This window comes from Choristoneura fumiferana, chromosome 9 (assembly GCF_025370935.1).
Source record: "Choristoneura fumiferana chromosome 9, NRCan_CFum_1, whole genome shotgun sequence".
NCBI classification, from domain to species: domain Eukaryota; kingdom Metazoa; phylum Arthropoda; class Insecta; order Lepidoptera; family Tortricidae; genus Choristoneura; species Choristoneura fumiferana.
The window spans coordinates 7,918,503-7,946,212 of record NC_133480.1 but is presented as its reverse complement, the minus strand read 5'-3'; the positions used below and the strand labels follow the sequence as shown (position 1 = coordinate 7,946,212).

At 34.4% G+C, this 27,710-nt stretch overlaps 1 protein-coding gene across 7 annotated transcripts in view; it reads left to right on the top strand.

Annotated features, from left to right (window-relative positions):
• Window positions 1-26,163, top strand: part of LOC141431134 (potassium channel subfamily K member 18-like) — a 358,912-nt gene extending 332,749 nt beyond the window's left edge. For all 7 annotated transcript variants that reach the window (XM_074092154.1, XM_074092152.1, XM_074092147.1 and 4 more), the window contains 2 exons: window positions 23,414-24,198; window positions 24,851-26,163. In XM_074092154.1, coding sequence (XP_073948255.1) covers window positions 23,475-24,198; window positions 24,851-25,659 — 1,533 coding nt within the window. In that variant the 5' untranslated portion in view covers window positions 23,414-23,474 and the 3' untranslated portion in view covers window positions 25,660-26,163. The remainder of the gene's footprint in view (window positions 1-23,413; window positions 24,199-24,850) is intronic.
• Window positions 26,164-27,710: the final 1,547 nt, after the last annotated feature.

Genomic DNA, 27,710 nt, shown 5'->3' with positions numbered 1-27,710 from the left:
GTAAATTTTTACTGTTTTTTTTTAGTTCTTATCGAATACCTAAACACAAAGATTCATCGATTTATCTTTGATAATGACGACCTTCTACTTATATAAGCTTTTATCCCCTATTTGATCATGTCACAGGTAGAATTAAAAAAAATCGCTCAACCAAATATCTATTTATTTCTCATTAAGTGCCTAAATGCCGAGTTTCATAGGATTCATCCCCTATTTCATCCCCTCGCATGTAAAATTTTCAAAAACGCTTGAACAAAAAACTATTTCAATATATATATATATATATATATATTATTTATTTTATTTGCGTCTTAGCAATAAGTATTTTTTGTAAACACTTTATATTACAAAAAAAAATATTTCTTATTGATGATCTTCCATATAAACTTTCATCCCCTATTTCACCCCCTCACAGGAAGAATTTTAAAAAACGCGCGAACAAATATCTATTTACCTCTTATCACGTGCCGAAATGGCAATTTTAATAAAGATTCGTCGATTTATCTCTGATAATAACAACCTTCTATATAAACTTTCATCCCCTATTTCATCCCCTGACAGGCCGAATTTTCAAAAAAGCTCTATCAAATATCGACTTATTTCTTATTAAGTGCCTAAATGCCAAGTTTCATGGTTTTATCTTCGACAGCGACGAACTTCCACCATATAAACTATCATCCCCTATTTTAACCCTTTAGAGCCTCTTTTTCGCAATAAAAGATAGCCTATGTTCTTTCTTAAGCTCTATTCTATCTCTGTACCAAATTTCATCAAAACCGGTTCAGAAGTTTAGGCGTGAAAACGTAACAGACAGACAGGCAGACAGAGTTACTTTCACATTTATAATATTATATATAGTATATATAGTAATATAGTATAAGTATATATAGTATATAGTATAATAGTATATTAGTATTATGGATTGATGCGCCGCGCGTTTTGTTCCAAACAGCCAGTCCAGTGCCGTAACGTACGTAGATGTCAATGATCGGTATTGTCTTTTGTTTTCATAAAAAAATAACCCAGGGCCCATTGCATAGAATAAAGTACAAGCTAATATTATTAGTGAATTTCAATACAAAATCGCTAATAACATTAACTTGTACTTTTTTATGCAATCAGGCCCTGATCATCATGTTTTAGTTAGTTACCGAAATGCTAATGAAAGAAAAACATTGCAAAAACGCTGAATAATATACCTTTCGAAGGTAGTTTACATTATCCAAATCTAAATAGCGTATGAAGCTAAAACGTAGGTACGAGTATGTTAAATACCTACCTAAATACATCTTTAATACATCTTTGTATCTGTTATATAATATAATTGTGTTTCTGAAGGAGTAGTATCGTAGTGCCTAATATCATATATTTGGTTTACTTTGGCTCGATGCCTTTGCAAACAGGAGTAGATCGACTGCAAAAAATAATATCAGAAACGTTGAGATTCCTTTCAGACAAATACGAAAAAATAATAGTTAGTGGATCCTATTTGACGTAATCTTATAGCCTAGTAACCTCTAGTAACCTATTAACGTACTCTTGTATGTAGTAGGTAATTATGATAGTGAAATTTGGGTGAGGATTAATTATCTTAGGATACACGTGCTCAAATAATAGGAAGAGTGGCATACAATTTAGCTGATCAGACATAGCGTCCTGCATGTGTATAGATATCATCAGTTTTGATTAAGTAATGCTATTCTTAAAAACTATTCTATAAATGACGCTTCCATGGCTGGCTAGACCGAATATACTTTTAAAACTTTCCTGGCTACTACAAGCGTGACAGTACGGTAACTGTCACGCGTGAATTGCCGTCATCGAAACTGATGAGGTCTATACATACGCCGGACAATAAGTCTGATTTCATTGCACTAAAACTATTCAAATGTAGACCATCCAAAGCTGCAGGAAAATACCCACTAAGACGACACACGTTACGAGTAACCTCAATAGCGCAAAAAATCAGTTCACTACCTAATTAATAATCGGTAACAGAGCAGGTTGGATTATTTCGTTCGCTTTATTTACTCGGGAACAAGACATACATTTTTTTCATTGTCCCTTGGCTGATTTACGTGGCAATTTATTATATTTTGCCTTCGTTCTTTGTTTTGTAATTGCGAAAATTGCGAGTCCCACGCATATTTCTGTTTTCATGTTTATTTAATTATATTTTTTATTTTTCAACGGGCCTTTTATGATTTCATTTGGACCGCGGTTAAAGGGTACATTCCTACGGTGAGCGACAAAACTGTGGACTTCGTTTGTTGGCTGTTGGTTCAAAGTGTCGGGCATTTTTGTCGCAGACTGTTTGTAAAGAGTTGTAAATTAGTCGTTAACGTATGCCGACACGTAGATAGCATGAAATGACCTTTGTAAAAACATGTGAATGTTAACAGAACCCTTTTTAGGCAGGTATGGTGTCCGTGTTAATCCTTTAGAGACCTAAGTACAGTCGAGTTCATTAACTTCTGAGCAAACATTTTGATCAAAATATGTGAACACGACTCTATTGTTAACGGCGTAGAAGCGTGTTCAGATATTTTTTGAACAAATTTTTGCTTAGAAGTTTACTAACTCGGCTTCGGCGTACTTAAGTACGTTCCTTGTCGGAGATACTTACACATGGCGTTAATGCCGAAAGATCCGTTTGACGTTACAGTCTTGCTTGTGATTGGTTCATTTAGTTATTTTCAATCCATTACCAATCACAAACGTCGCACAAAAATGACAAAGTTATCAAAAGGTCTACACGATAGGTACTAGTGCTAAACTGGCTAGTCACAGAAGCCCTCGTCAAACGGACTCATTTGATGAATAGCTTACAGGATAATAATTAAGCCATTAAATTATTTCCTAATAGTAGAAGATCCGAACTTGAAAAGATCTTCACTGGTGTGATAATGGAATGAAATGTATTTTATAATAAATTTAGTATAATTGAAAATATATTAGAAATGGTTTTGCTTGAAAAACCCGGAACAGGCTATTTTTTTTAATATTTTTTAATGATTTTTAATTAAAATGCAGACAACCCTATATAAACGTATTAACATTAAAACAGCGCTTCCGTTGATATACAATTTGTTCTATTATCTAGTAAAATGAAAGTAACAGGCATCGACATACTTAATTAACTGTTTAAGTTTATACATGGCAACCCAGTAGTTCGTTCAGGTAAACAATACCAAACACAACGTCTACATATTACCTATATAGGTTTTATAATTTAATTCAATATTATCTAGATGATGCAACAAAAAAAAACATTTTTTTTATAATAATTAAAAATAGCCTGCCCAGGATTTTTATAGCAAATCCATTTCTAATATATTTTCTAATAGACTAAATTTATTATTAACTAGGTTTCATTCTGTTATTAGACCGGTGAAGATCTTTTCAAGTTCGGATCTTAGACCATAAACTTCACTAAGCATTCCGAACGCAGATAAACCCATATATCAATTACAATTTTGATTCAACGCAGAACGTGTTAAGATTGCAATAAAAATAAGAAACAACCGCCCGCCATAATAGAGTTTCCAGAAAAATAAAACACACTGAACAGGGCAATATATCTCAGCGAATTCTCGCTACGGTGGAAATTCAACCGAAAAAAAGGAATATTTATTTGGTCCTCTCATAAGTTTTGTTTCCTCGAGCGTTGAATATACAAAGAAACATTTGAAATTAGTATCTGTCCGGAGTCACAATAGCCTCATTGTGGGAGTACAAAGGGAGGGCCACACCCCAACTATAATACAATTTCCACCATTTTCCCGAGACGCGGCAGTCACTCATATAGAAGAGAACTATTGTGGGCCTTCTCTTACAAATGACTTGACGCTCTGAAACTGAAAGTTGCGCTTAGGCACGCTATCCATTCGAGTTTAATGTGAGGGAAGTGTCAACAAACACATCCCATTTTTGCGAGTGGGACGATGCTCTGTCTGCCCCTACTACTTTTTCTTACTTTTTCTTTTTCTAACAAAGTTGAAAACTCAATATGTTTACGTGCCAAACCATAAGCCTTACTTCATCATCATCATCATCATCCCAGCCTATATACGTCCCACTGCTGGGCACAGGCCTCCTCTCAGAACAAGAGGGCTTGGGCCATAAGTTCCCACGCGGGCCCAGTGCGAATTGGGAACTTCGCACGCACCATTGAATCGCTTCGCAGGTTTGTGCAGGTTTCCTCACGATGTTTTCCTTCACAGCAAAGCTCGTAGTAAATTTCAAATGTAATTCCGCACATGAATTCCGAAAACCTCAAAGGTGCGAGCCAGGGTTCGAACCCACGACCCTCTGCTTGAGAGGCGATAGGTCAAACCACTAGGCCACCACGGCTTCCAGCCTTACTTATTTAAATTAAACTGATATCTTTAAACACAGGTATCTGGTAAAACCTGTTGTGTAACACATTATATACGCATACACACGCATTCAAAAACTTTCATTATATTAGTAGGAAGAAAGTCTCCTAACAGAATTGATATCATCAACAGCGTGCTACTAACAAACAAAATCTTTATTTTTCACAAGGGATCATCCTTAGTTACTTAATGTTATGAAAGCTATTTGCTTATTACTCTGAGAAATAATGGCCAGACGTGCTGTTATGGCTATGAGCTGGCCGCCTCACAATATCTTTATGTTTTGTTTGTCTGAAAAATGCGTTATTAGTCTTACATATTATGTAGTTTATTTTAAAAGGTTTTGAACTTCCCATAAATAAACTTAACTTACTCGTCATTTAGTTATCATCATCTCAGTCTATAGGTACTCGTAGATCACGATCATTATGATCATCATAGTCAGCGGGAAGATGTACCTACACTGATGAATAAAGGCATCGCCTTTAGAAGATCATAGTGAACAACAACAATTTGTAGGGTTCCGTAGTCTACTAGGAACCCTTATATTTAGATTCGCCATGTCTGTCCGTCTGTCTGTCGGTCTGTCCGACCGTTAGTACTAGAAAGCTGTAATTTGACATGAATATACATATCAGACACGCCGACAAAGTGGTACAATAAAAAAAGTAAAAAAAATTTTTAGGGTACCTCCCATAGACGTAAAGTGGGGGTGATTTTTTTTTCTCGAATAACCCTATATTGTGGGGTATCGTTGGATAGGTCTTTTAAAACCATTTGAGGGTTACTGATACAATTTCTCTATTAAGTGATCTGTTTGCGAAATAATTAACTTTAAAGTGCAACTTTTCATTGAAATCGAGCGAATTTGAAAAAATTCAGAATGGTAGTAATATGTATATCAAATTTACAAGAAAAATTATAGCGGCTAAGATTGCTTGAGAATTATTAGTAGTGTAAGAGTAAATAGCAGCCTTAGGTATAAAATATACCTAAACTTGGAAGATTCAGTACTTACACAATACGAAATCCTTAGAAAAATTTTATTTGATTTTTTCGTAATGGTTACGAAACCCTATCCTCGGCGTGTACGATACGCTTTTGGCCGGTTTTTATTGTACCTTCACTACAAATTTTTATCGAATTCGTTCAGCCTTTTTTAATGTGAATAAACTTTAAACACTTTCAAACTTTTGCAGTTATAATATTAACATAATTAAAATACCTACTCTTTCAAACATACTAATAGAAATTGCCGTTGCCTATCAAAGCAAAAGTCGTTTCAACATAATAATATACTGTTCTTCATTTAGTTCCAATAATCAAGCTTGCGGTGAAACAACTAAGTCAAAACCTGATATTACCAGCAGGAAATTATATGAAGGGTATTATTCGAAATGTTCCTCAACGTATCATGTTTCCAAGTCTCTAGCATAAACTTGCCAAAGTTTATTTTGAATTTGCCAGCTTTGTAACACTCGTTGCAAGTTCCAAATTAATTTTAAGAATTTTATTCGGGGTTTGTATTAACTTACCTGTGTACTTACATTGTTTTAAAGAGAGACTTAGATAAACATTTCTTCCTTGTATTTTCAATATTAAGAGGTATTTATATGTCAGGAAATTATATGAAATTGATTTTTACTGTAATACTACAGCTTTTGCCCGCGGGTTCGTATTTTGGTTTTTAAAATAATTGGAAAAATGGTCACCAAAGTGAGCTTTTTTACAAACTTTCTATATTGACTTATGAATTTGGTGATAATTTTATATTCATCTCTCCTGTTCGAAAAGTTTAATTTTCATGGGTAGATAGCTGGGTGGAAAATTGCGTTTTCGTCTCTAGGGTGAAAAGTATTTTTTTTTTATATTTCGATTAGCCTTGGAGTCAAAGATAATTGAGTTACGTCAATGACACTTTTTTTCACGTTTCGGCATGGTCATCTAGATCTTAATCTAGATGCACGTCGTGACCAAGGGGCTATATAGGTACAACACTGAAGGTTGAACGCAGAACATCCGTTTGAAACAAGAAATTTGATCTTTATTACGTCAAGAACATATTCCATCTCTTTCTTTAGTTAGGTTAAGATAGAGATGGAAGTCATTCCTGAAAGGTGAAAGAAAGAGATGTAATATTATAAATAACCAATAAAGGTTTCGGCGTTCAACCTCTAGTTTTGTATATAAGCTCCTTGGTTGTGACCAAGTTGTGACTAACTCCATTTTTTTTTTATAGTCGGTCGTGGCAAGTGGCCATTCGAAAAGGTACCGTTGGAGGTTGGATATAAGTAAATTCAATTTATTATTATTCTCTTTTTTTTTGTAGTATATTACTTTCCTCATAGTCGAAATGAAAAGTAGAGTGTCTAACTCGGGTGGCATTACCCATTTCCCCTCGAACTAAATAATCTCGGGTGAAATGGGTCACTTTCCACCCTTGGTTATCAATATACTATTGTTATTTCGTGATATGATTACCTATATTTTACTAAGAAATACCAATAAATTAATAAATCAGACTTGTTCTTTGAAATTCTTACATTTTTTTAAGTGGGTCAAAGTGACCCCAAACTTCGCACATTTTGCTCTAAAGCAGGGCTTTCCTAACAACTGGACATTAAAAAATGTGACCGTTTCAATCATAGGTATAACACATTACTATTTGATCGATTTTTAACTTTTTGTCTTTCTCTAGCACAGTTGCATATTTTGGGTCATTCATAGAAACATAATTTATATATCGCAAAAAAATATGCGAAAATGGTATTAGGCCTTTAATAACGGTAATCAACTGCAATGCTATCTCAGCTATTGGCATATCTTTCTATTAGTCTAAAATACAGAAAAATAAAATCAGTTTCAGCCACTTTTCCAAACCGATGGTCAGAATTCCTACTTTATTCCAATAATATTAAAAGCATGTTTCTATAAAAATAAAATCAAATACCAGCACTTATGCAAGGCAATGCACGGTTGAAGCATAACGGTCGAGATTATTGAGACTGCAGCCAGAGATAAGAAGTAATCCGCAGACGGTATGTGACGGCGCATAGACGCCGTGAACACACATTATACAGACCATGGGGCTATAAATCCAAGGTTCAATTCTACTCGCATAACTGAGCTAACTATTCTGGCTTGCATGATTGCTTGCATGCTTGAATGTAGCCTTGAATGCATGCTTGCTTGTACTATTTCTTGCACATTTGGGACTATGCTTTCTTGCATTCTGGCTTGAATGCTTGCTTTCATACTTGCTTACATGCTCACTTGCATGCTTGCTTGATTGCTTGCTTCTTTGAAATGTTTATGGTTTACGCGTGCGACGCATGCTCACTTGCAAGCTTTCTTAGATGTTTAATTGCATGCTTGCTTGCATGCTTTAATGAAGCCTTGAATGCATGCTTGCTTGCAACTTTGGGAGTATGCTTGCTTAATCTGTTGCTTGCATACTTGCTTGCATGCTTGCTTGCATGCTCACTTGCATGCATGCTTGCTTGATTGCTTGCATGCTTGCTTGCATGCTTGCTTGCATGCTTTCTTGCATGCTTGCTGAATTGCTTCTTTATAATATTGCTGTGCCCTATCAGTGTTTGGACTTTTGATAATTTATCATTAAACGCTAGACGAATTCATTTCGCCACGTCCTAACGTTCCATGTAAATAGTCAGTTTACAAACAAAGCTGATCTCGAATTCAAGAGTACACTCCAAAGTATCACGAAGCCACTGTTCATTTTCTAGCAGAAATTCTAGTACTTTCTTCGCTCCGTTGAAGATAAGTTTTATCCAAATAGCTATGCGCTTGTGTCGTACAGAAAATTGCAATATAATGCGGTGTACTGTGGCACTCTTACGACTTCCGAAAATATTGCTTTTAATATTCCTTTCCGTATTCAGTTGATGCAGCAGCAAGGATAACTGAGCATTTTTGACGCAGCTTATTGGATTTGCTTGGCTGCAATGGTTTTTTTTTTAATTGAGATCGTATAACGACTTTATAGGATTTTGTTTAATACAAAATAATAATGCTGTAAGTGTCCATGGGCAGCGGTGATCACTTGCCAGCTTTTTGATTAAAAAAAATTCGTATGTAAATAAGTTGTGGTTTTAAAATTGGCAACTTATTTGTCGACTAGTTCCTGGTATTAAACTGAAATTTGGCATGTTTTTTGTAAATTTGATAACAAACCAATAATGTGGTAATAAAATTCTAGTGCACCGGACATGATCGTCTCCGCAGAAAGGAACTCCTCAACGGGTAATGAAATCGACTTAAAATTTGGTAAGGATAATATTATAAATTATCTGAATGACAATGCAAGTACAGTCATCAAAAGTGCAGTGAACCAAATAGCTTATAATACAAATCGTCTTAACTTTCGCATTAATAATCAGTAGGATGGATATTAGTTTCCTGAATTAGGTATGTAAATATATCTGAATTAGAGAATCAATGAAATAATGAAATGATGTCTAGACGTTCGATTAGGTACATGCCTTTTTTGTGCAATCAAAAAAACGTAGGAATTACAATTGTGATAATATTCGTTTTAAACAACAGCATCTTTAAATCAATGCTTTCCTCTATCTCACATTCTTTTCTAGAGATGGAAAAAGATGCAATTACAAGTCACTATTCTTAGCATTGCAAATTGCAAAGAACCTGAATATATTTAAATTAAGAACTCCATAAAACTTATCTGGTTAGGGTTGCATCTAAAGTGTTAAAACAACTCACCCATTCCACTTAGTCGTAAATCGCCACTCGCGCATCCCTAGATCTTTATGAGTAGTAAAATATAGTAGATTATGGCACAGAGAGTAGGTAGAATAGTTATGGCTGTGTAATAAAATCATGCAAGGGTTCCGTTTCATTTGGAGGCTTGTTATGCTGAATTTGAGTTTATAAGGTCATGTAAAAACATCGGTTTTATTGTTCTGTGGACCCGGATTTGACGGCGTGTCAGCCATGTTACTGTTTTTGTATTGCGGGCTGTTAGTACTCATTTTAGACGGAGATTGTTTTTTTTAGCTGGCCACTTGGAAAGGCTGTTTAGTTATTAATTTAAATACTGGCCAAATAGAAAGTTTTTTTCGTAAATAACCGATTTATTCCTATTTCGATTTTTTTAGTTAAACGACATGCTACAAAAATTATGATGTTTGTCAAAACTGAAAGTAAAGCGGCAATTTTATTAATTTTCATATTTGCATTCCAAAATCCATGTAATCATTACGGTCTGATTAATTTGTGTCACTGAAGATAAAAATGTAAAATCATTTATATCATAAAATTGATATTGAACAGTGAAAACACATATTTTTTATTTGTATTAGACGAGAGCTTTTCACAGACGAATAAATAGTGATTTTAAAACAAATACAAATAAAGTGTGTAACTCACTCCAGCAAACAAAATATACTTTCGTTTATGAAATAAACACTAATACTCAACTGCTGCCAGCTATTAAATTAAAATACAAGATCAGATAGTTGGGTTAGTTGGACTTGGCGCTTTTTTTTTTTTTTTTTTTTGAGGTGTAGTCACGGTGCGGCGGGTAAAAACTTAAGTAAATGACCTGTAGTAGTGCACAAAATTAATATGGAGCTCAAGTAATTTTTCGAGTTTTTAACGTCGATTTTGTTTATAGGTACTGAAATGTTACAACCACATAGAACAGAAATGTTACTTAAGTTTTTCACTAATACGCTTTGAACATCGATCAATGTACTCAATTTGCTTCCGAACTGCCAAATTATTACAAGATTAAACAGATAGTAGTTGGACTAGACAATTCGATTGATTTAAAATGTAGTCACGCTTTTAACGCGGTATCGGTGAAAAACTTAAGTAAATGACCTGCTGTTTGTAGTAGTGCACAAAATTAATATGGAGCTCAAGTAATTTTTCGAGTTTTTAACGTCGATTTTGTTTATAGGTACGGAAATGTTACAACCACATAGAACAGGGTCATTTACTTAAGTTTTTCACTAATACGCTTTGAACATCGATCAATGTATGGAAACAATTGTCTGCCATAATTAACTTAATTAAGCAATCCTGAAAAACATTTATAGCGGTATTTTGTAAAATTAACCCAACCACCAGCTAAATCATTCAAGTTCAATATTAAAACTCCTCGTAGAACATGTTCCATAACTCATATGCGTGCAGTAAACAACATATTTTAAGCGCACCAGTGCGGCTTAACTTAAACCACGAAGCTCGTAAAATATGGACCGAGCTTATCGACTTATAACTATTAGGAAAGTGTGCGATACCGCATCCAGAACATCCTCAAACATTATTGTTACATCATGTTTATGTGTAACAGGTGCAAAATGCCAGCTGATCTAGTCTTTATTAAAAAAACTGAATCTTATAAAAATGTATAACTATATATATTTAAGATTATATATAATATCATCCCAGCCTATATACGTCCCACTACTATATAAAACTTTACAAAAAAATATTAGAACAAAGAAAAAGGTTATTTTCTAGTGTGCGCTCTAATATGGCTCGCTAGACCGAACTTAGTTTTGAAAACTCTATTGCAGGATGCACAATAGAGTTGGCCTTGTGAATTGTATGTATAAGTACAGGAAGGCTTGGATATGTATTTTAAAATTTGGCGTTTGAGATCAAGTGCCGTCAAGCGAAATTATATTATTATAAGTAATTATATTATTACAACGTATAGAAATACAGTTTTGCTTGACGTCTGTGAAAGTACAAAAGTTAGCAAACTAAAAAAAATAGGAAGTATAACTTAATAAAGTTTATTTTACTTTCAACTATCCTTTATTTGCGACGTATAATGATAGCTGAATTGAAATTCTTAGAAATAGATTTTATTACACAGGAATCTACTCAATTATTTCTGTATAAATATATTGTTTATAAAGTGACGCTGCTGCAAGCGCAAAGCTGTGTGTATTATAGTTCTTGGCTAAATGAATTAAGTGCACTGAGTGCAGCTTCCCAAAGTGCATGTTTATGGCAAATATTTACTTTAACCTTTCCAAGCTCGTTGAGTAATTGAAAATACGTTTAAAAGGTTTTTGGCAGCTTCACGACAACATTTGTTTAATGCCGTTAAAAATTAATCTACATTCTTAGATCTTTGAAATTATTTAAAAATATTTCATTTAACATTATATTTATAACCTAACCGAATAAGAAAAGTTGAAAAAACCTACGACATTGTCCGATTTTAATGAAACATACTTGGCTAAGAACCGCTGCAAATAAGCTCACTTAATGTAAATAATAAATTAAACAACATCGAAATCAGTCTGTCCGTCTGAGAGCTATGATGCCACAAACAGTCATACAGACATTGACATCATTATAACACCCCTCATTTTGTGTCGGGGGTTGAAAATAATCCTCCACTTCGCATTTCTCGTATTGCTTCTATTCACACACCTTTGCGTCAAATTTATAAAGGTGCAATACAAGCTGTATAGGGGTCATAAATCGCATCCAGGCGGGTGCATGTTACGTAGCTTTTATTACTACTAAACTCGGTGATAACCTGCGATTGTGAAAAATGAATTTGCTTGCTTTACAATGTTAGCGGCAACAATGTCTGTGGTCGTATTGTGCTCTTACAAGACCGTTTTAGAATGGGTATCATTCTTCTGGAACTGTACTGCTTTGTTGCGTGCAATTTTGTATGGGTATTTTTCATTATGACGCGGTCTGTTGAAATTTGCTTTTAAGTTTTGTGGTTTATGTGGTTTAATATTGCGTTATTGATTTTTCTCTTTGTATATTTAGGATGAGCTTATCGCCGAAAATATTTTGCCCGAGATTCATTTGTCAACTGTTGCATATGACCGAAGGAAGATGGCGCAAAAGTTGTCACCCGATGTTTATTGACTGTAATTTTTTTGGTAAATGAAAAACTTTAGTTTTGCCTTTGGATTGTGTTTAGCCAGATCCGATATGATTTGATGACCATACGGGCCCGATTTATGGCATTTTTAATCACTTACCATAACTTCCGGTATCATAAGGTTCCCGCATTCCTGACGGATATTCTCTTTGAGGGCTTCAAGAGTCTGAGGCTTGTTAACATAGACTAACCCTACAAAAATAAGACTAGAACGGCAAAATCTTTGCTGGCTACTGCAAATCACCAAAACCAGAGATTAAGCGACCTGGAAAAGCAGCCTACAGAAATTCAGTTGTGAATCAAGAAGTTTAGCAGAGTATAGCGATTCATGTCTTATTGGCGCGGATTTTGTAAATATAATATAAATAAATAATAAATATAAATATCACGGGACAATTCACACCAATTGACCTAGTCCCAAAGTAAGCTTAGCAAAGTTTGTGTTATGAGTACTAAGCAACGGATAAATATAATTATACAAATAGACACATACTTAAATACATATTTATATGTGTTTACTTCACAAATGACAAAAGAGAACAAACATTTACCGCCATTTGCAAAAAACTATAGCATCTTCTGATAGGGTGATCACTTTGTGATGTGTCGAGACATAAAACACATTGTTTTTCTTTCCTCTCATTGTGCGAGGCGCCCTGCAGTGAGACGTATATAGGCCGAGATGTGTTATAATTATTTTCAACTAGTGTCCACCGCGGCTTCGCACACGTTAATCATTAGGACCAGCAGCTGAATTGAAATTCCGGGATTTTTAAAAATTCCCTAGGGAATTCCCGAAAATTAAATCGGTGTTTTCGTCAATAAGTTACATTAAAAACAATCATGGTCAAATTTCATGACTCTAAGCCCAGCGGTTGTTGTTCCGAGATTTTATCCCTATCCCGCGTAAGAACATCGAGATAAAAAGTAGCCTATGTGTTATTCCAGACGTTCAGCTACCTACATACCAAATTTCATGACTTTAAACCCAGCGGTTGTTGTTTAGAGATTTTATCCCTATCCCGTGGGAATATCGGGATAAAGAGTATTCCATGTCTTAAACCAGGTTATAAACTAACTTTTTGCCAAATTTCATTCAAACCTGTCCAGCCGTTTTAGCGTGAAGAATTAGCAAACCTACTCGCACACTCACAAACTCACTCACTCACTCACAAACTTTCACATTTATAATATTAGTAGGACTACCTTTGCCCGCGACTCCGTCCGCGTGGAATTCGTTTATCGCTATCCCTTGGCACTGCACTCATTTACTCGCGGGTGCTACGCAATTTTTCTGAATAAAATCTATCCTATGTCCTTTTCCGGGGCTTAAACTATCTGTATACCGAATTTTATGTAAATCTATTCAGCGGTTTAGACGCAAAGAGGTTACAATCAAACATACAAATAAACGAACAAACAGGCTTACAGCCGTTCGCAGTTATATTAGTAGTTAGTTGTACATAACTGTATCAATTTCTAACCTAATTATACAACCAATAACTCAGCTCCACTATGTTGTCCGAACAACATAGTACCGTCAACTTAATCATGATTTGCTTACACGCAATAAAGGCGCTCCTGTTTTACGACCGTTTACAGCGCTTGCGCCGTTTACGAGCTGGTTATTATGACATGCATTTACCGTCTTGTATATGAAGAGCCTATACGAGTAAATATTTGGATATTCACGATTCCGTGGCGTTACACTGCACAGGGTTATTGTTGATAAACCTAATTAAATACACCGTGAAAATGCCCAAAATCTCATAAAAAAAAATGTTTTCATTAAAGCTCCGTTTCCACCAGTGATGTGCAAGGATTGTTGCGAGGAATGTGTTTCTCATCAACCAATAGAAACGTTTTCTTTACCTGTCCTATCACCGCAAAGCACAGCTCTAATAGAAACAGGTGAGTGAAGCGAGGATAGGTAAATGAAACGTCTATTGGGAGGGTGCGAAGAACTAGGTGGGGTAATGAAATCTATCGCAGCGCTCATAGTGGCCAAAAGAAGAAATAATCTAGGCTCTGTCATCTGTCATACTCATACGAATCGTCATTAACCAAGCAATTTGTATAGACTTTAACTACCTAATTTTAGTAATAGATGTTTGTGTTATGATGCGAGCTTGAATTATTGAACACTGTCCCTGTTTTGTTCTTAATTCCTCTACATCTCGGACATGTCCAGCAACTATTTTCTTTATGAAACGGTTTGTGGTTGAAATTTTATATTGAGTGATACTCACAAAACTGGTCTTGAAAATGATACTCATTTTGATCTGAAAACGATATTTAATTTAATACTAGCGATATAAGAACAATTATATAATTTTACTATTATTCAAAGCAACCAATAATATTTATCTTTTCGTTTGACAGTAAAAGTACAACTAAACATGAAGTAAACAAACCCTCACCCAAATCAGGGTATCACGGTAATTTTGTATTATGATTTTTGTCACAATGTCGCGATGAAATTTCAAAACGTCAGAGCATCAGAACCAAAAAAGTTGCGGACGCTAGGTGGCGCTGATGTCGTGCACAGAGCCAATATTTATGAAAAACACACACACACACACACACACACACACACATATTCCTCGCAACACGTCCACGCACATCTCTGGCCGAAACGCAGCCTTATTTAAATTGCATAAATATGTTGAGAATTTTGTCAAACTCCTAAGTTTACAATTGATTGAATCAGTTGTTACTTTACCAAGGTAATCTATGATGCTCAAGGAATTTTAGCATGTCTGCCAGATTTGAAATCTCTAACTCTGGCAGTTTAGGCTCAAATAGATTAAAATACGTGTAGACGTTGATTGATAACCTACCCGGAATCGATATGTCGCGTTATATATATCTCAGTATCATGGCAGTTTTCAATTTAAAATCTTTAGGCATATAAACAATTACGTCGAGATTAAAGTGCGCTGAAATTTTCTACAAGTATCCATTATTTAAAGTTACGTATAAGGATTTCTTATTTATGTTTTTCCACAATTAAATTACAACAAATAGAATTGCGGTAATCAACCGTAGCGGCCCCGTTCCATGCAATTAAATCGTTCATTATTGCAAACACTAAAACTCATCATTAATGTGGAGTAGACGTTATCGTCTTGAAAAATTACTGACACTCTAATGAAATTCGGAGTGAGTACGCTACACTTACAGAGCTACTGACTTAGACGACGTTAATACCAAAAAGCCAATACGGTATTTGACAACTGTTGAATTTGTCATTATCCTGTATATTATTATAAAATTATTGATTATACAGACAATGTTTAGCGAAGAGAAAAAAATATTCGGTTGAAAATTTGATTTCTAGCGATTTTGAAAAAAATCTATGTTTGTCTCTTTCTAAAACGCTTTTCTCTATGTATGTATGTAGTATGGCGCTACTTTGCCCGTGACGTTACATGCAAGTAAGTCCTTCTCTGTCTAATCTTGAATTTCAAACCTTTATATCTTTGTTATATTTAAAGATAGCTTAAAATGGTTTTTCTGATCGATAACATGCATTGACAAGCCTTAAATTCATAAAATAAATAAATAATAGTCAAATACCGTATTAGACAAATTAGAATTATAATAATCTTTACAAAACTTGGCTCGGAAGGATCATAAGTATGTATACGGGAAAAACATCAATCAATTATCAATACCTATTGATACAGAAACTCCTTATTCGTCTTTACATAAAATTTACCCCCTAAATTGGGAGACATCGGGAAGTCTGCTATCAATATTATTGTTTTGTCTTGTTAACAGAACGTGAAAATGAAACAAAAAATATTAATGTAATTGAACTCACGTATCTAAGTAAACGAGACTCTGCAATACACTAAACACAATGTAATATAATATAATAATAATATAATATATCACGGGACAATTCACACCAATTGACCTAGTCCCAAAGTAAGCTTATCAACGCTTGTGTTATGGGTACTAAGCAACGGATAAATATAATTATATGGATAGATACATACTTAAATACATATTAAACACCCAAGACCCGAGAACAAACATTCGTATTTTTCATACAAATATTTGCCCCGACACGGGAATCGAACCCGGGACCTCATGCTTCGTAGTCAGGTTCTCTAACCACTAGGCCATCTGGCGTCTGACAATGAGAATTAACTTCATCTCAAGTGAACTGTTTCCTATGAACGCATAATTTGAAACAATAATGGCGTCTTTGTATTTTTCTTTACCGTCTGCGACAGCATAAAAATAAGACTTTTACTTGGAGCATGATCATGCATTGCAAACTGTTTGAGTTAGTAATTATTTTTTATCAAAACAATGTTGTTTATAAGCAGGATTGAATTAAATTTCCTTTAAAACGTCAATAACATGAGCTTTATGTTATGCAATTGATTGGGCATTGCTCTTTATTGCATGTGGTCAACCACGCGTAACGGTTTGAGCCATTTGCTTTGGACATTAATACTTTTGATGGATTTTGTTTGGTCGGCATTATGCAGATTTATCAGTAAATTGATAAATGTGTTTCATAAAATAGATACTTTGAAATTATTGTTTGTTTATTAACTATTGAGCGAAGTATCATTATTAAGAGCTTATTAAGAAGATGAGACTTTTTTTAATATTGAATAAGTAAGGACCAGTTTTTTTTTACAAAATTTCGTACCAAAGAATTGTCTGTTTCTTGACCCTGCAATCTGTTGATAATATTTATTATTACGCTAACAAATAATCTATTTACATTATTATTATTAAGTATATCTTACTAAGAAATACCAATATTTTGGTATCGTTTTTTTTGCAAATTTCTGACTTTTTTATAATGTGCCACACTGTCAGCCAGCATCCAGCTTCGACTCTATCTCTTCTTCAATAAAAAACGCGGGAATAAATTTGTATAGCACTGCAAGCTACCCGGCAGATGAAATGATCCGAATAATTTACCTAATTAGGGAAAATATGAGAGCGCTGTGCACTTTTGATAAACGTGGAGCATTTGTCCCCACCGTCAAATCCCCGACACCTAGATATTTCATTTGCTTTTATGAAATCCTTTGTTCTAGCTTGATTTGAACTTGGCGAGCTCCTGAGATTTCTTTGTCGTTTTAAAAAAAATAGAGGTGATTCCGTGAAGGAAAGTGGCAGAAAACGACGGAGATATTATTAGAAGGGAAGATAGGAGTGAGGGAGTAAAAATATAAGAGTTAAACAGACAAACTTTAAGATGAAAATGAAATGAAATGAATGTTACAACCATCAGATTTGACAGCCTGTATTTATATCAACCTACGTAAGAATTTGCATTTTTTTACTGCGTCACGTAGTAGGTACCTGGAATAATACATTAAAATAGTTTTTTGCACAGTCGAGTTTATAAACGTGTCAGCAAAAATTTGAACAAAAATATTTGAACACGACTATTGTTAACGACGTAGAAGTGTGTTCAGATATTTTTGATCAAATTTTTGCTCATAAGTTTATGAACTCGACTGTAGTAATTAGAACTCAGCTCAGACAGATAAAAAAAACTATAACGACATTTCATTAAAAGTACGAAATTGAGATTACGAACCGGCCCGAAGGTAGGCTTGATGACTTCCAGCCTCCCGAACAAGCTAGATTCCATAAACTTTATGGCACCATAGACTACAACCACAAACTTCGCCGTATTGTACAGAAGATCGGAGAGAATAATCGCCCACTTCAAGTTCAAAGTTCAGACACTATGTCTAGCGTTTGTGGACTATGAGAAAGCCTTTGATTCAATCGAGACCTGGGCTATAAAAATTAATATTACAATACATATAGTCGATACATCGCCGAAAGCACCCCAATATGTAAATACTTTCAGCAATGCTGAATCGAATGTAGGTATAGTAATAATAATTTTTATTTGGAACAATAAAATGAAAACGACGCCACCTACAAAATTTTGAAACTGTGTCGCACTATAGCTACGTACGCCCACCTACGTACTCGTAATATAGGTAATTGCAATGATTAAGTTCCAAAAATAAAAGTAACAATTTAATCATTATACTTAAGGAAAATAACAATGCGTGGTCATCAGCTCAGAGATTCTGGAATTTCAATTTAAACTCTAGACTTAATGTTTCACACGAGCAAAACAGCGTGTAAAGACTAGTGCACAAATGTTTTCTTTGGGGGATACGACAAATTTAATGGACATAGTGGTGCAGGTGCCAAGATACGGGGCGTTGCTAGTGTCGTTTATTAATGTAGTACCGTCGTCCACTTGAAAAGGGTCGCCAGCTCCTATTGGCATCAGGCGCTTAAGCATGAAGGAAAGGTCCAACGCAAACAAAAGCAAAAGGCTTGATTTTTAAATCCAAATCAGTATTGGCAAGGATGTTTCATAAAATATCTATAGAGTTTTACAACCTTTATTTGTTGGCTCCGGTCAATTTTCTTATTCACTTCTAATGATGTGAAAGTCAAAGTCAAATTAATTTATATGTTATTATTTATATTTTTTATAAATATTCACTAATACTTTACTTTATATTTTAATTTATAATACTTTATATTATAACACTTTACCCATTTTCTGTATTTCAAAGTCAAATAAATATCTTAGTGATAGATAAAGACTACCCCGATATCCGATACCCGTAAAAGTAACAAATTTGGAGTTGAAATAAAAATACAAAAAGACTCCAAAAAATCAATCATAAAGACATACTAAGTAATATTAAGTAAATAGGTGCCTGTGAAAAAAAGCAAGCTTTCATGAATAAGTATTTCTTCTTTAGATAAGTTTTTTTACCTGTTACGGTTCAAAAGACGCACAAACAGACAGACAAGGTGGAGGCTTAGTAAGAGTCCTGTTGGGCACTCTAGGGCTCAACATCCCGAGCTTAAATCCATACATCACAAAACTTTATATCAACGCGAAACGTATCAATTTCCCCAATCGCTTATAACATGTGAAAGTGAGGTAGCAAATGAAAAAATTTTTTTTTATTCATGACGCGCCGCCTTGCCGCCCGTGCAAAAAATCGAACCCTTACGTACGTGTGCGGAAAGCGAATAAACAAAAAAAAAATAACTTCGAAAGATTCTCGAAAGTTTCAATAGGCTTGGAGATTTTGCGAGTGAGACGTTTAGGTCATATTATGCCTATACCGTTAACTTAGCCGTTAGCCATGGTGGCCTAGTGGTTTGACCTATGGCCTATCAAGCAGAGGATCGTGGGTTCGAACCCGCATCTCTGACTATTTCGAAATTCATGAGCGAAGTTATTCGAAATTTACCACGAGCTGTACGGTGAAGGAAAACATCGCGAGGGAGCCTGTACGAACATGCAAAGCTATACAAAAAATAAATGAAAAATGGCTTAAAAAGTATGCACCGTATATGAGCTTAAAATTCATTTCTAGCATGTAGGTATCAAAAAACGCAGCGCACTTTGGAAAAATAATCTAAAAGGCTGGAGCAGTTTTTTTTTATAATCCAATAACTTTTCCATTGAACTTCTTGTACTGTATGTGTGTGTATCATATGTAACAAGTTCGTAAAGCTCAAAGACTTAAGAAGCATCAACTCGACTCCGAACCAACAAAGGGATCCATATGAAAACATGCCCTGAAATGCCATGAATAATTCACGCTGATCGTGTATTCTACGGAAGCTGTGATAAAAATGTTTTAAGAATGTACATATGACAATTATTAAAGGTTATTTCTTAAATTGTAAGTAGGTAATGTATACTAAGTAACACGACGGCACGAGTTGATGATAAAATACACTAGGTAGTTTCATTTTATATATTTTATTATATAGTTTTTTTAAATAGGTAATTCGTTCTTTTTTATAATAAAGTCAACAAACAGGCATACGTGAGTGCTCACGTTTATACCGGGTGTGGCCTGTAATATGAGCAAATAATTAAAACATAGATCATACTCCACAAACTGAACAACATTAGTTCAGCGACTTTTAAAAATAATTTTAGTTTTTTAATTTTTATTACACTTTTAAGTTTATTCGAACAAGCAATGTAAATCAAAATGATTGATGTTTGTAGGGTGACAGGTGACGTCAGTTGGGTTCTAGGATGGCGTACATTGATAGCAGTATCTAATGTGTATGAAAAAAGCAAAATTCCAAGACTCGATTATTTTTAAAAGTAGCTGAACTAATGTTGTTCAGTTTGTCGAGTACGATCTGTTTTAATTTTTTGCTCGTAATTTTTTGGTCGTACACACCAGGTAGAGCAAATTAACACTTAAAATGACGACTGAATGTACAATAAATAAAAAGTTTAGAGAATGTCGAGTATATCCAAATTAACAAATCTGGTGACCCACGTCTAGGTCTACTAAATCTATCGTCTATCTTACTACCATGCTCTATTAGAAAAAACCGGCCAAGAGCGTGTTGGACACGCCCGAAATAGGGTTCCGTAGCCATTACGAAAAAATTAAGTAATAGTTTTCTAAGGATTTCGTATTTTTTACGGAATATTCCAAGTTTGGGTATATTTACTCTTAAACTACTAATAATTCTAAAGAAAACTTAACCGTTACAGTTTTCCTTGTAAGTTTGATTTACATACTACCAACCTGATTTTTTTCAAATTTTTCCACCCACTGGTTTAGATTTTAGAGGGAGAGAGTTGCTATAGATGACTATAGCACCGTTAGGAATACTTGTGCGATTTTGGAAGCACCCAGCTTCACATGAAACATGAATAGCTAAAAAGATTTTTTGCGAGACGGCACAAGCAAAAACATAAAAGCAATCGACAGGGACATGCGTGACTGACTTTGTTACTTCGTATACTCATAATATTTGATATTCAGAATATGGGAATTCCCTGTTTTCGTGTGCAGAATAGTTTTTTTTTTAATTCATTATTGCTTAATAAATAGCTTGCTAAATGAAATAAAGATATTTTGACTTTGACTTTGACGTTGCACTAGCACTAGAAATTTGATAAGTTTTAGATGATATTACTTTGATATAAATTCGTCACAGATAAACTGCATTCCACCTTCGACATAGCTGTGCCTGGAGTTTGCGTGTACCAAGTTTTAACGACTGCAATTGAACTGCAATGAAAAATGGATGAAATAGTCGAAATTTGACAGTTAGATACGTTGTTCGTAACGGCCTTAAGTCGTAGTAAGGAAGTTATAAAGAATACCTACCTTTACCTACATTTTGGCAGTTATCATCATCATCAAATTATAAGCCGTAGAACGTCCACTGTTGGACATAGGCCTCCGCCACATACCTCCAGTTGCTACGGTACGAAGCGGCCTGCATCCACCGTGAACCTGCGGCTTTAACCAAGTCAGCCGTCATCTCATTGGTAGACGTCCTGAGCTGCGATTGCCGATTCACGGTCTCCATTCGAGAACTTCTCGGCCCCAACGGCCATCTGTTCTTCGTGCTAATATAGCCTGCCCATTGCCACTCTTTTAGCGGTCGGTATTAAGAATTTCCCTTTTATTCATTGTGTTGTTGTAATTTAATGTTACTTAATTTTTAGGGTAGATGATATCCTAACTAAAAAGTTATGCATTTTTTAGTTTTTATACTCCAAATCTATGTTTCCTAAGATTACTTCCACAACTTATAATATTTAAGTCTAAATAACAAGCTTAAGATATACTTACCTTGTAACAAAAATTTACAATTAGGTACCATATTTATTCAATAACATTCATGCATTATGGAAAAACAAAAGGAGGAAAAAAATGAGGAAATGGATTACAGACGTGCGGAAAATCTTTTGATAGAATCGTTAAAGAGAAAATACCTACTGCGCGTCGATTCCTCAAAGATGTGACGCAAATAATATTTATTACGTTACGCATTTACGTTCGGATTTTTGTTATTGATATTGATTTCAACATCAATTTCAATTTATGATAACATACCAACAACAGCACCATCTAATGGGTCCAATTCTCTTTTTTCATTAATTTAATTTGAGGGAAGAGTTTACGTCGAAGTTCCCAAGACGATCCCATAGAGCTTATGGGAACGGAAGCAATACCATGCCCTCGGTACCGCTCTGCTTTCAGAGCATGACATGATTCGACTGCGTGTGAGCTAACTTTGGGGGCGACAGACGTGTGCTTGCCTTCGAAATCCAAAAGCTTAATGGTTACTTGTCCTGAAATGTATATTTCAGAATTATTATTATTATTTTTATATAATTTATGACGGTGGAAGCATTCTAAACTTCCACTGAACGTAGGTAGATATAGTTAGTGTTTAGTTTTGTAACTAAGGAACCCCATACATCCCTGTATTATATTATTATTATTTTTGTATTTTTTTCTTAATTGTATACTGTAGTTTTTAAGTATTTTATTTGTAATTATTTTATTTTGAAAAAATGACTTTCTGCCAATTTTCTTGTGGCGCATTCTTCTTGGCAATGATGGTCTTTCCGAAAGCGCTGGTAGTTTAAAAAATGAGGTGTAAAAGTGCCCATTGCGGCCTAATGAATATATGCTTTGAATTTGAATTTGAACCGTATCGACGGGATGAACATTAAATATGTTTGACAGTTACGAAACCCATGAACATTTTGTATGGGTTTTTTTTTCTTTTATTTTATTTTTTCCTCAGTTTCCAATGTTTTTAATACTTATCATCCCAATAAAAATCCAAAAACACAAAAATCATAACAAATTGTCCAGCAATTCTTGAGTTTATAAATGGTGTAACTACTAGATATAATGAAAAAAAAAATTACACGATATAATATCGCGTTAGTTACACCATTTATAACTCAAGAATGGCTGGACTATTTTTTATGATTTTTATGTTTATTTATATTTATATATATTACTTAATAACGATTTCCGTCATAACTAGGTCAAGGCGACGGCTTTCAGAATGAATATAAATTGCGTTATTGAAAAGGAAAATAAATATTTCTTCAAACAAATTTTATAAGTAATGCAATCGTTGCAAGACAACATTTCCTGCCATTAATCATCCGTTTACTGGGTATAGCCAGTCATTCGTCATCTATACCGTAACACCTAAAAGCACTTTGAAAAATGACTCCCCACTTAGAAAGGTGCGACGGAAAAATATTGTCATTATACCAACAAACAATTTTTCATTGTTTCAGATAGAACGGGCTGAGCAATAATGACGTCACTAAGTGAAGGTAAAAGATAACAATTCCGAAAATGGACATAGATCACATAGTACTGGATAAAGAAGCAATCAGCCGGTTCGAACAATACACGTTGGCAAAGCCTTCGCTAAATGGAGGGATCCCATTGGACAGATGCCAAGACGCGGACTCGATGGCATCTAATAGCAGAAAGAAAGCACAAACAACCAGACAAAAAGTTGTTTGCTGTTTTTGTTTCAAGACAACAAAGTATAGAAGAAAACAGTTCTTCATTGGGTCCCTTACGAATTTCGTAATATTTTCAGTTCTATTAGCATACATATTTTTGGGCTCATTTATATTCCTAGCTATAGAGGGTGGCGCTGAAGTACCAGCTAGACCTCGAATACTACCAGACAGACAAAAACTTAGTCATAAGGAATACAATAATACCCATAAGAGAGACTCAGAAGAAGAAAATTATAACATGACTGTGTCAGCAAATTATTTCTGGGAAGCCAGAAGTAAAGCTGTTGAAAATATTTGGGAGATTACGGTATCTCTTAACATTTTATATAGAGAAAATTGGACTCGGCTGGCAGCGCAGGAAATTTTGAAATTTCAAAACGAGCTAGTCCAAAGGGTAACCACGGAAATGGCGTCGCAGTATGGCGTCAGTTACCGGGAGATGGCGCTAGGCGAATTTGGTGGCAGCGACCTCTCAAACCATTATGAAGAACATGAATGGAACTTGGCGTTGGCATTTTTCTATTCTTTAACCGTTCTTACAACTATTGGTAAGTGTGTATGTACACACATTTCGAAAAAATCTTTATTAGTGCATCAGTATGATTATCATGCTAAATTTCAAATATTTCAGTGATTTAGAATGTGCGTTGGCTCTCAGTCAGGCGGTAACGTTACTCTTTTTTAGGAAAACATATTATTCGATGCTAATTTGTAAAATTGATACAAAAATGATTGAAACATTCTATGTAGAATGTAGATCAACATTGAAAAATATAATGGTCTTAAGAATAAGAAACATTAAAATTTATTGTTTAAAACCTCTGTACAAATGATGTTAATATTTATGTATGGAGAAGTTTCAACAGTTTGCCCATTTCGGACGTACTAACTAACTACTTAAATATTGTTTATTAATTTTACATCAATTCTAATACCTATTTATTATAAAAGTATTCATTTAGGTTATAAAAGTTTATTTTTAAATTAATTTATTTTTGGTTTATGGTTATTTATTTCTTGTTTATTCTTAAAAATTGAGTAAAAGTCTCATGACAATAAGGAACTAATAAGAAATAGAATTTACGCAAGTACACCAAATACTCTTGCTTTGGAATATTATATTATACATACAAAATGTGAAAAAATTACGAGACTGAAAAAATAAAAATAAATACTAAATTAACGTTGTCTTGTTTTCAGGTTATGGCAACATCGCACCTAAGACTATATTAGGAAAAGGCGTCACAGTCATCTACGCGTTGATTGGCATCCCACTCACACTTGTATACTTATCCAACGTCGGCTCTCTTTTATCTAAAATGGCCCGGAGCGTCTTCAGTAGAGCTCTCTGTTGCTGCCTCTGCTCAAACTGCGGCTACTGTTGCTACGATGAAAGAAGAATGGCAGAGAAAGAAAGGAGAATGAAACTCAAAAGGCAACAAGAAGAAATGCTTAACAGCCAAAACACGAGTAAAACTCCGACTGAAGAATGCTATGTCCTGAAAGCGGACAGTCAAAAAGATTCTTCTGTGTCTGAAAGACCAACTACAAGTACGGTTAAGGATGACATTATAAGTTGGCCAGATACGGATTCAAAGCTGTCTATGCACGGTTTAAGTATACTAGCTCCAGTATTGCTGTGCCTTACGGCAATTTTTATCTACATTGCCTTTGGAGCTATAGTCCTCTTTAAATTAGACCACATGAGCATTGTAGACGGATTTTATTTCTGTTTCATGGCTTTGAGTACCATCGGATTTGGAAATATATTCCCTGGTATGAACTACACCACGATCCACGGTGTTCGATACTACACAATAAACACTACTACGTTATGGTTTTGTTCTGCTTATACCCTCACAGGTCTTGCTTTGACAGCAATGTGTTTTGGTGTAATACATGATGAAATAATATACAGGATAAAGCATCAGCAAAAACAGTGGTCTCAAAAAAGTAATACCGTTAACGATGAGGTTAATTTAAATGATCCATTTTACATGAACTCCTGACATATGTACACTAAAGGTAAATCAGAGAATTTGTATAGTATAATGGAGGATAATTCTGTAGTAGAGCGTAATAGGATCGAATTTGACAATAGGGAAGTAGTTCTTAGTGTAGATGATATACCAGCAGTATTAGAAGAGCATGCTGAGCTACCACCGCCTCCCCCCGAGGAAGAGATTATAGCTATTGTAACAAAAAAAGAACCCAAAGGTAGTTTCGGCAATATGGTGGCATACAATGTGCTACCGGAAATGCTAGAACATGTGAATGATACATAATCGTAAATTATAAACGTTATTCGCAATTCGAAATATTGTATTAGTTCATTCCATTGTTTTGGTTTATTTGACTGGCTGTGATTTAAATTTGAATTGAATGTAGATTTTAAATTTTTACTACCTACCTACCTTCTTTAAGTGCAGTGTAATATAATGTACATTATTGTAAATAATATAATAATTGATGGAAATTAAACGATGTCTAACATCTTTTATCTCTAAAACCTTGTCAAATATTAATATCAAAAAATAATTATATCTGTATCAATTTTCATGTGAATAATTTCTTTGTAAAAATGACAATTTAATAAAAAAAACTATATTGACGCTCACTTGTTTCATTTTTACCAAAAACATTTTTACAAAAATGATACATTTTTAATAGCTAAGGGCAATCGTCATAATAATATGTTAATTACAATGATAACAAACCATAATTATTAAGATAATTAATTTCTTGATGGATTAAAATAACGGCAAGAGATATAACTTTTCACCTCTGTACACATAACAAATACAAAAATAATACGATAGAAAGCAGCTAATTCTAGCAGGAAAAAGGGTACAAGGTCTGTGAGGCAGACATAATATGATTGATATCGAAATTCTGCGTATTCATACGTTTTATTACTTTTCTTCGTAATTATACTACTCGTAGAAGGTGCCGAAATTGATGTGTGAATGATCTCAAAATCAATATTGGATTGGAGCTCTACTAAATACTTCCCTAAAAATGTAGATCTTTTACTATCGTTTACACAACGACTTAAGATAAGGAGGTACATACTGGTTGTTTTAGAGCTAAAATAAAATTATTCATAAAAAAATTAAAGCTGCAAATGTTCTTTGCGAATAAAAGAAAATAACACGTTCACAGAATAAAATGTACCTTTTTTAATCAAAATGATGAAGCTTTCAACTAGTGAAAAATGTTTGAACTGCAGTTCAGTAGTTTGTTAGATTATTCCCTATAAAAAAAAAACACAATTCAATTTTTACTATAATATTAGTAGCAAAAACAGTTAAAACATTTTATTTATCTCATACCTTTCTTCGTTCTATCAACCTATTGACCTGACCTGATCCTTGATTTTTCGTAAAAAAGCATTCTCAAAAAGTCGTCGCCATAATGACTGACGAGGCAACTATTTAAGGAAAACTGATGAATGGCATTTCCATTTATCTGACAGCACATCTACGTCATTTAGACGCATCCTCAACATTGCCTTTGTTACTCGTATTGTCCAGGAAAAAAATGTTTCTCAAACCAAAATGAAAAATGATGTTCTTGATAATTTATGAAGCCACTTATAACTAACAGATAAACACACTATTATGTTCAATTACAAATAAGATTAAGTTTATTGAGTGCTTTAAAAAAACTTCAGTTCATTAGTCAGCCTAATAAAATAATACAATATATTTGGGTCAATCAACTTACACGTAGCTTGTTGTCATGGTACCATCTCCCGAGTTACTTATTAAAACTATGATTTTGTGGGGTACAAATCAACTAAAAGTTAGAAGTTGTGAAAGTTTTGAGGCAATTCCTTCATGGCTCAACTCCTAAGCATCCCAATAGTATACATTGCAAATATTTATCTAAGGTGTATCACTGATGTCTTCTAAGTTACGGGACAGCATAATATACACTAAAACGACGTATGGGTAAAGACATTTAACTCCGCCTGTCACCGGTAAAGTGTGACCTTCATTACAGCCACCCGGCACACGACCAGCACCGCCTCACCTCGAGCGGTTAGTGTTCTTCATAA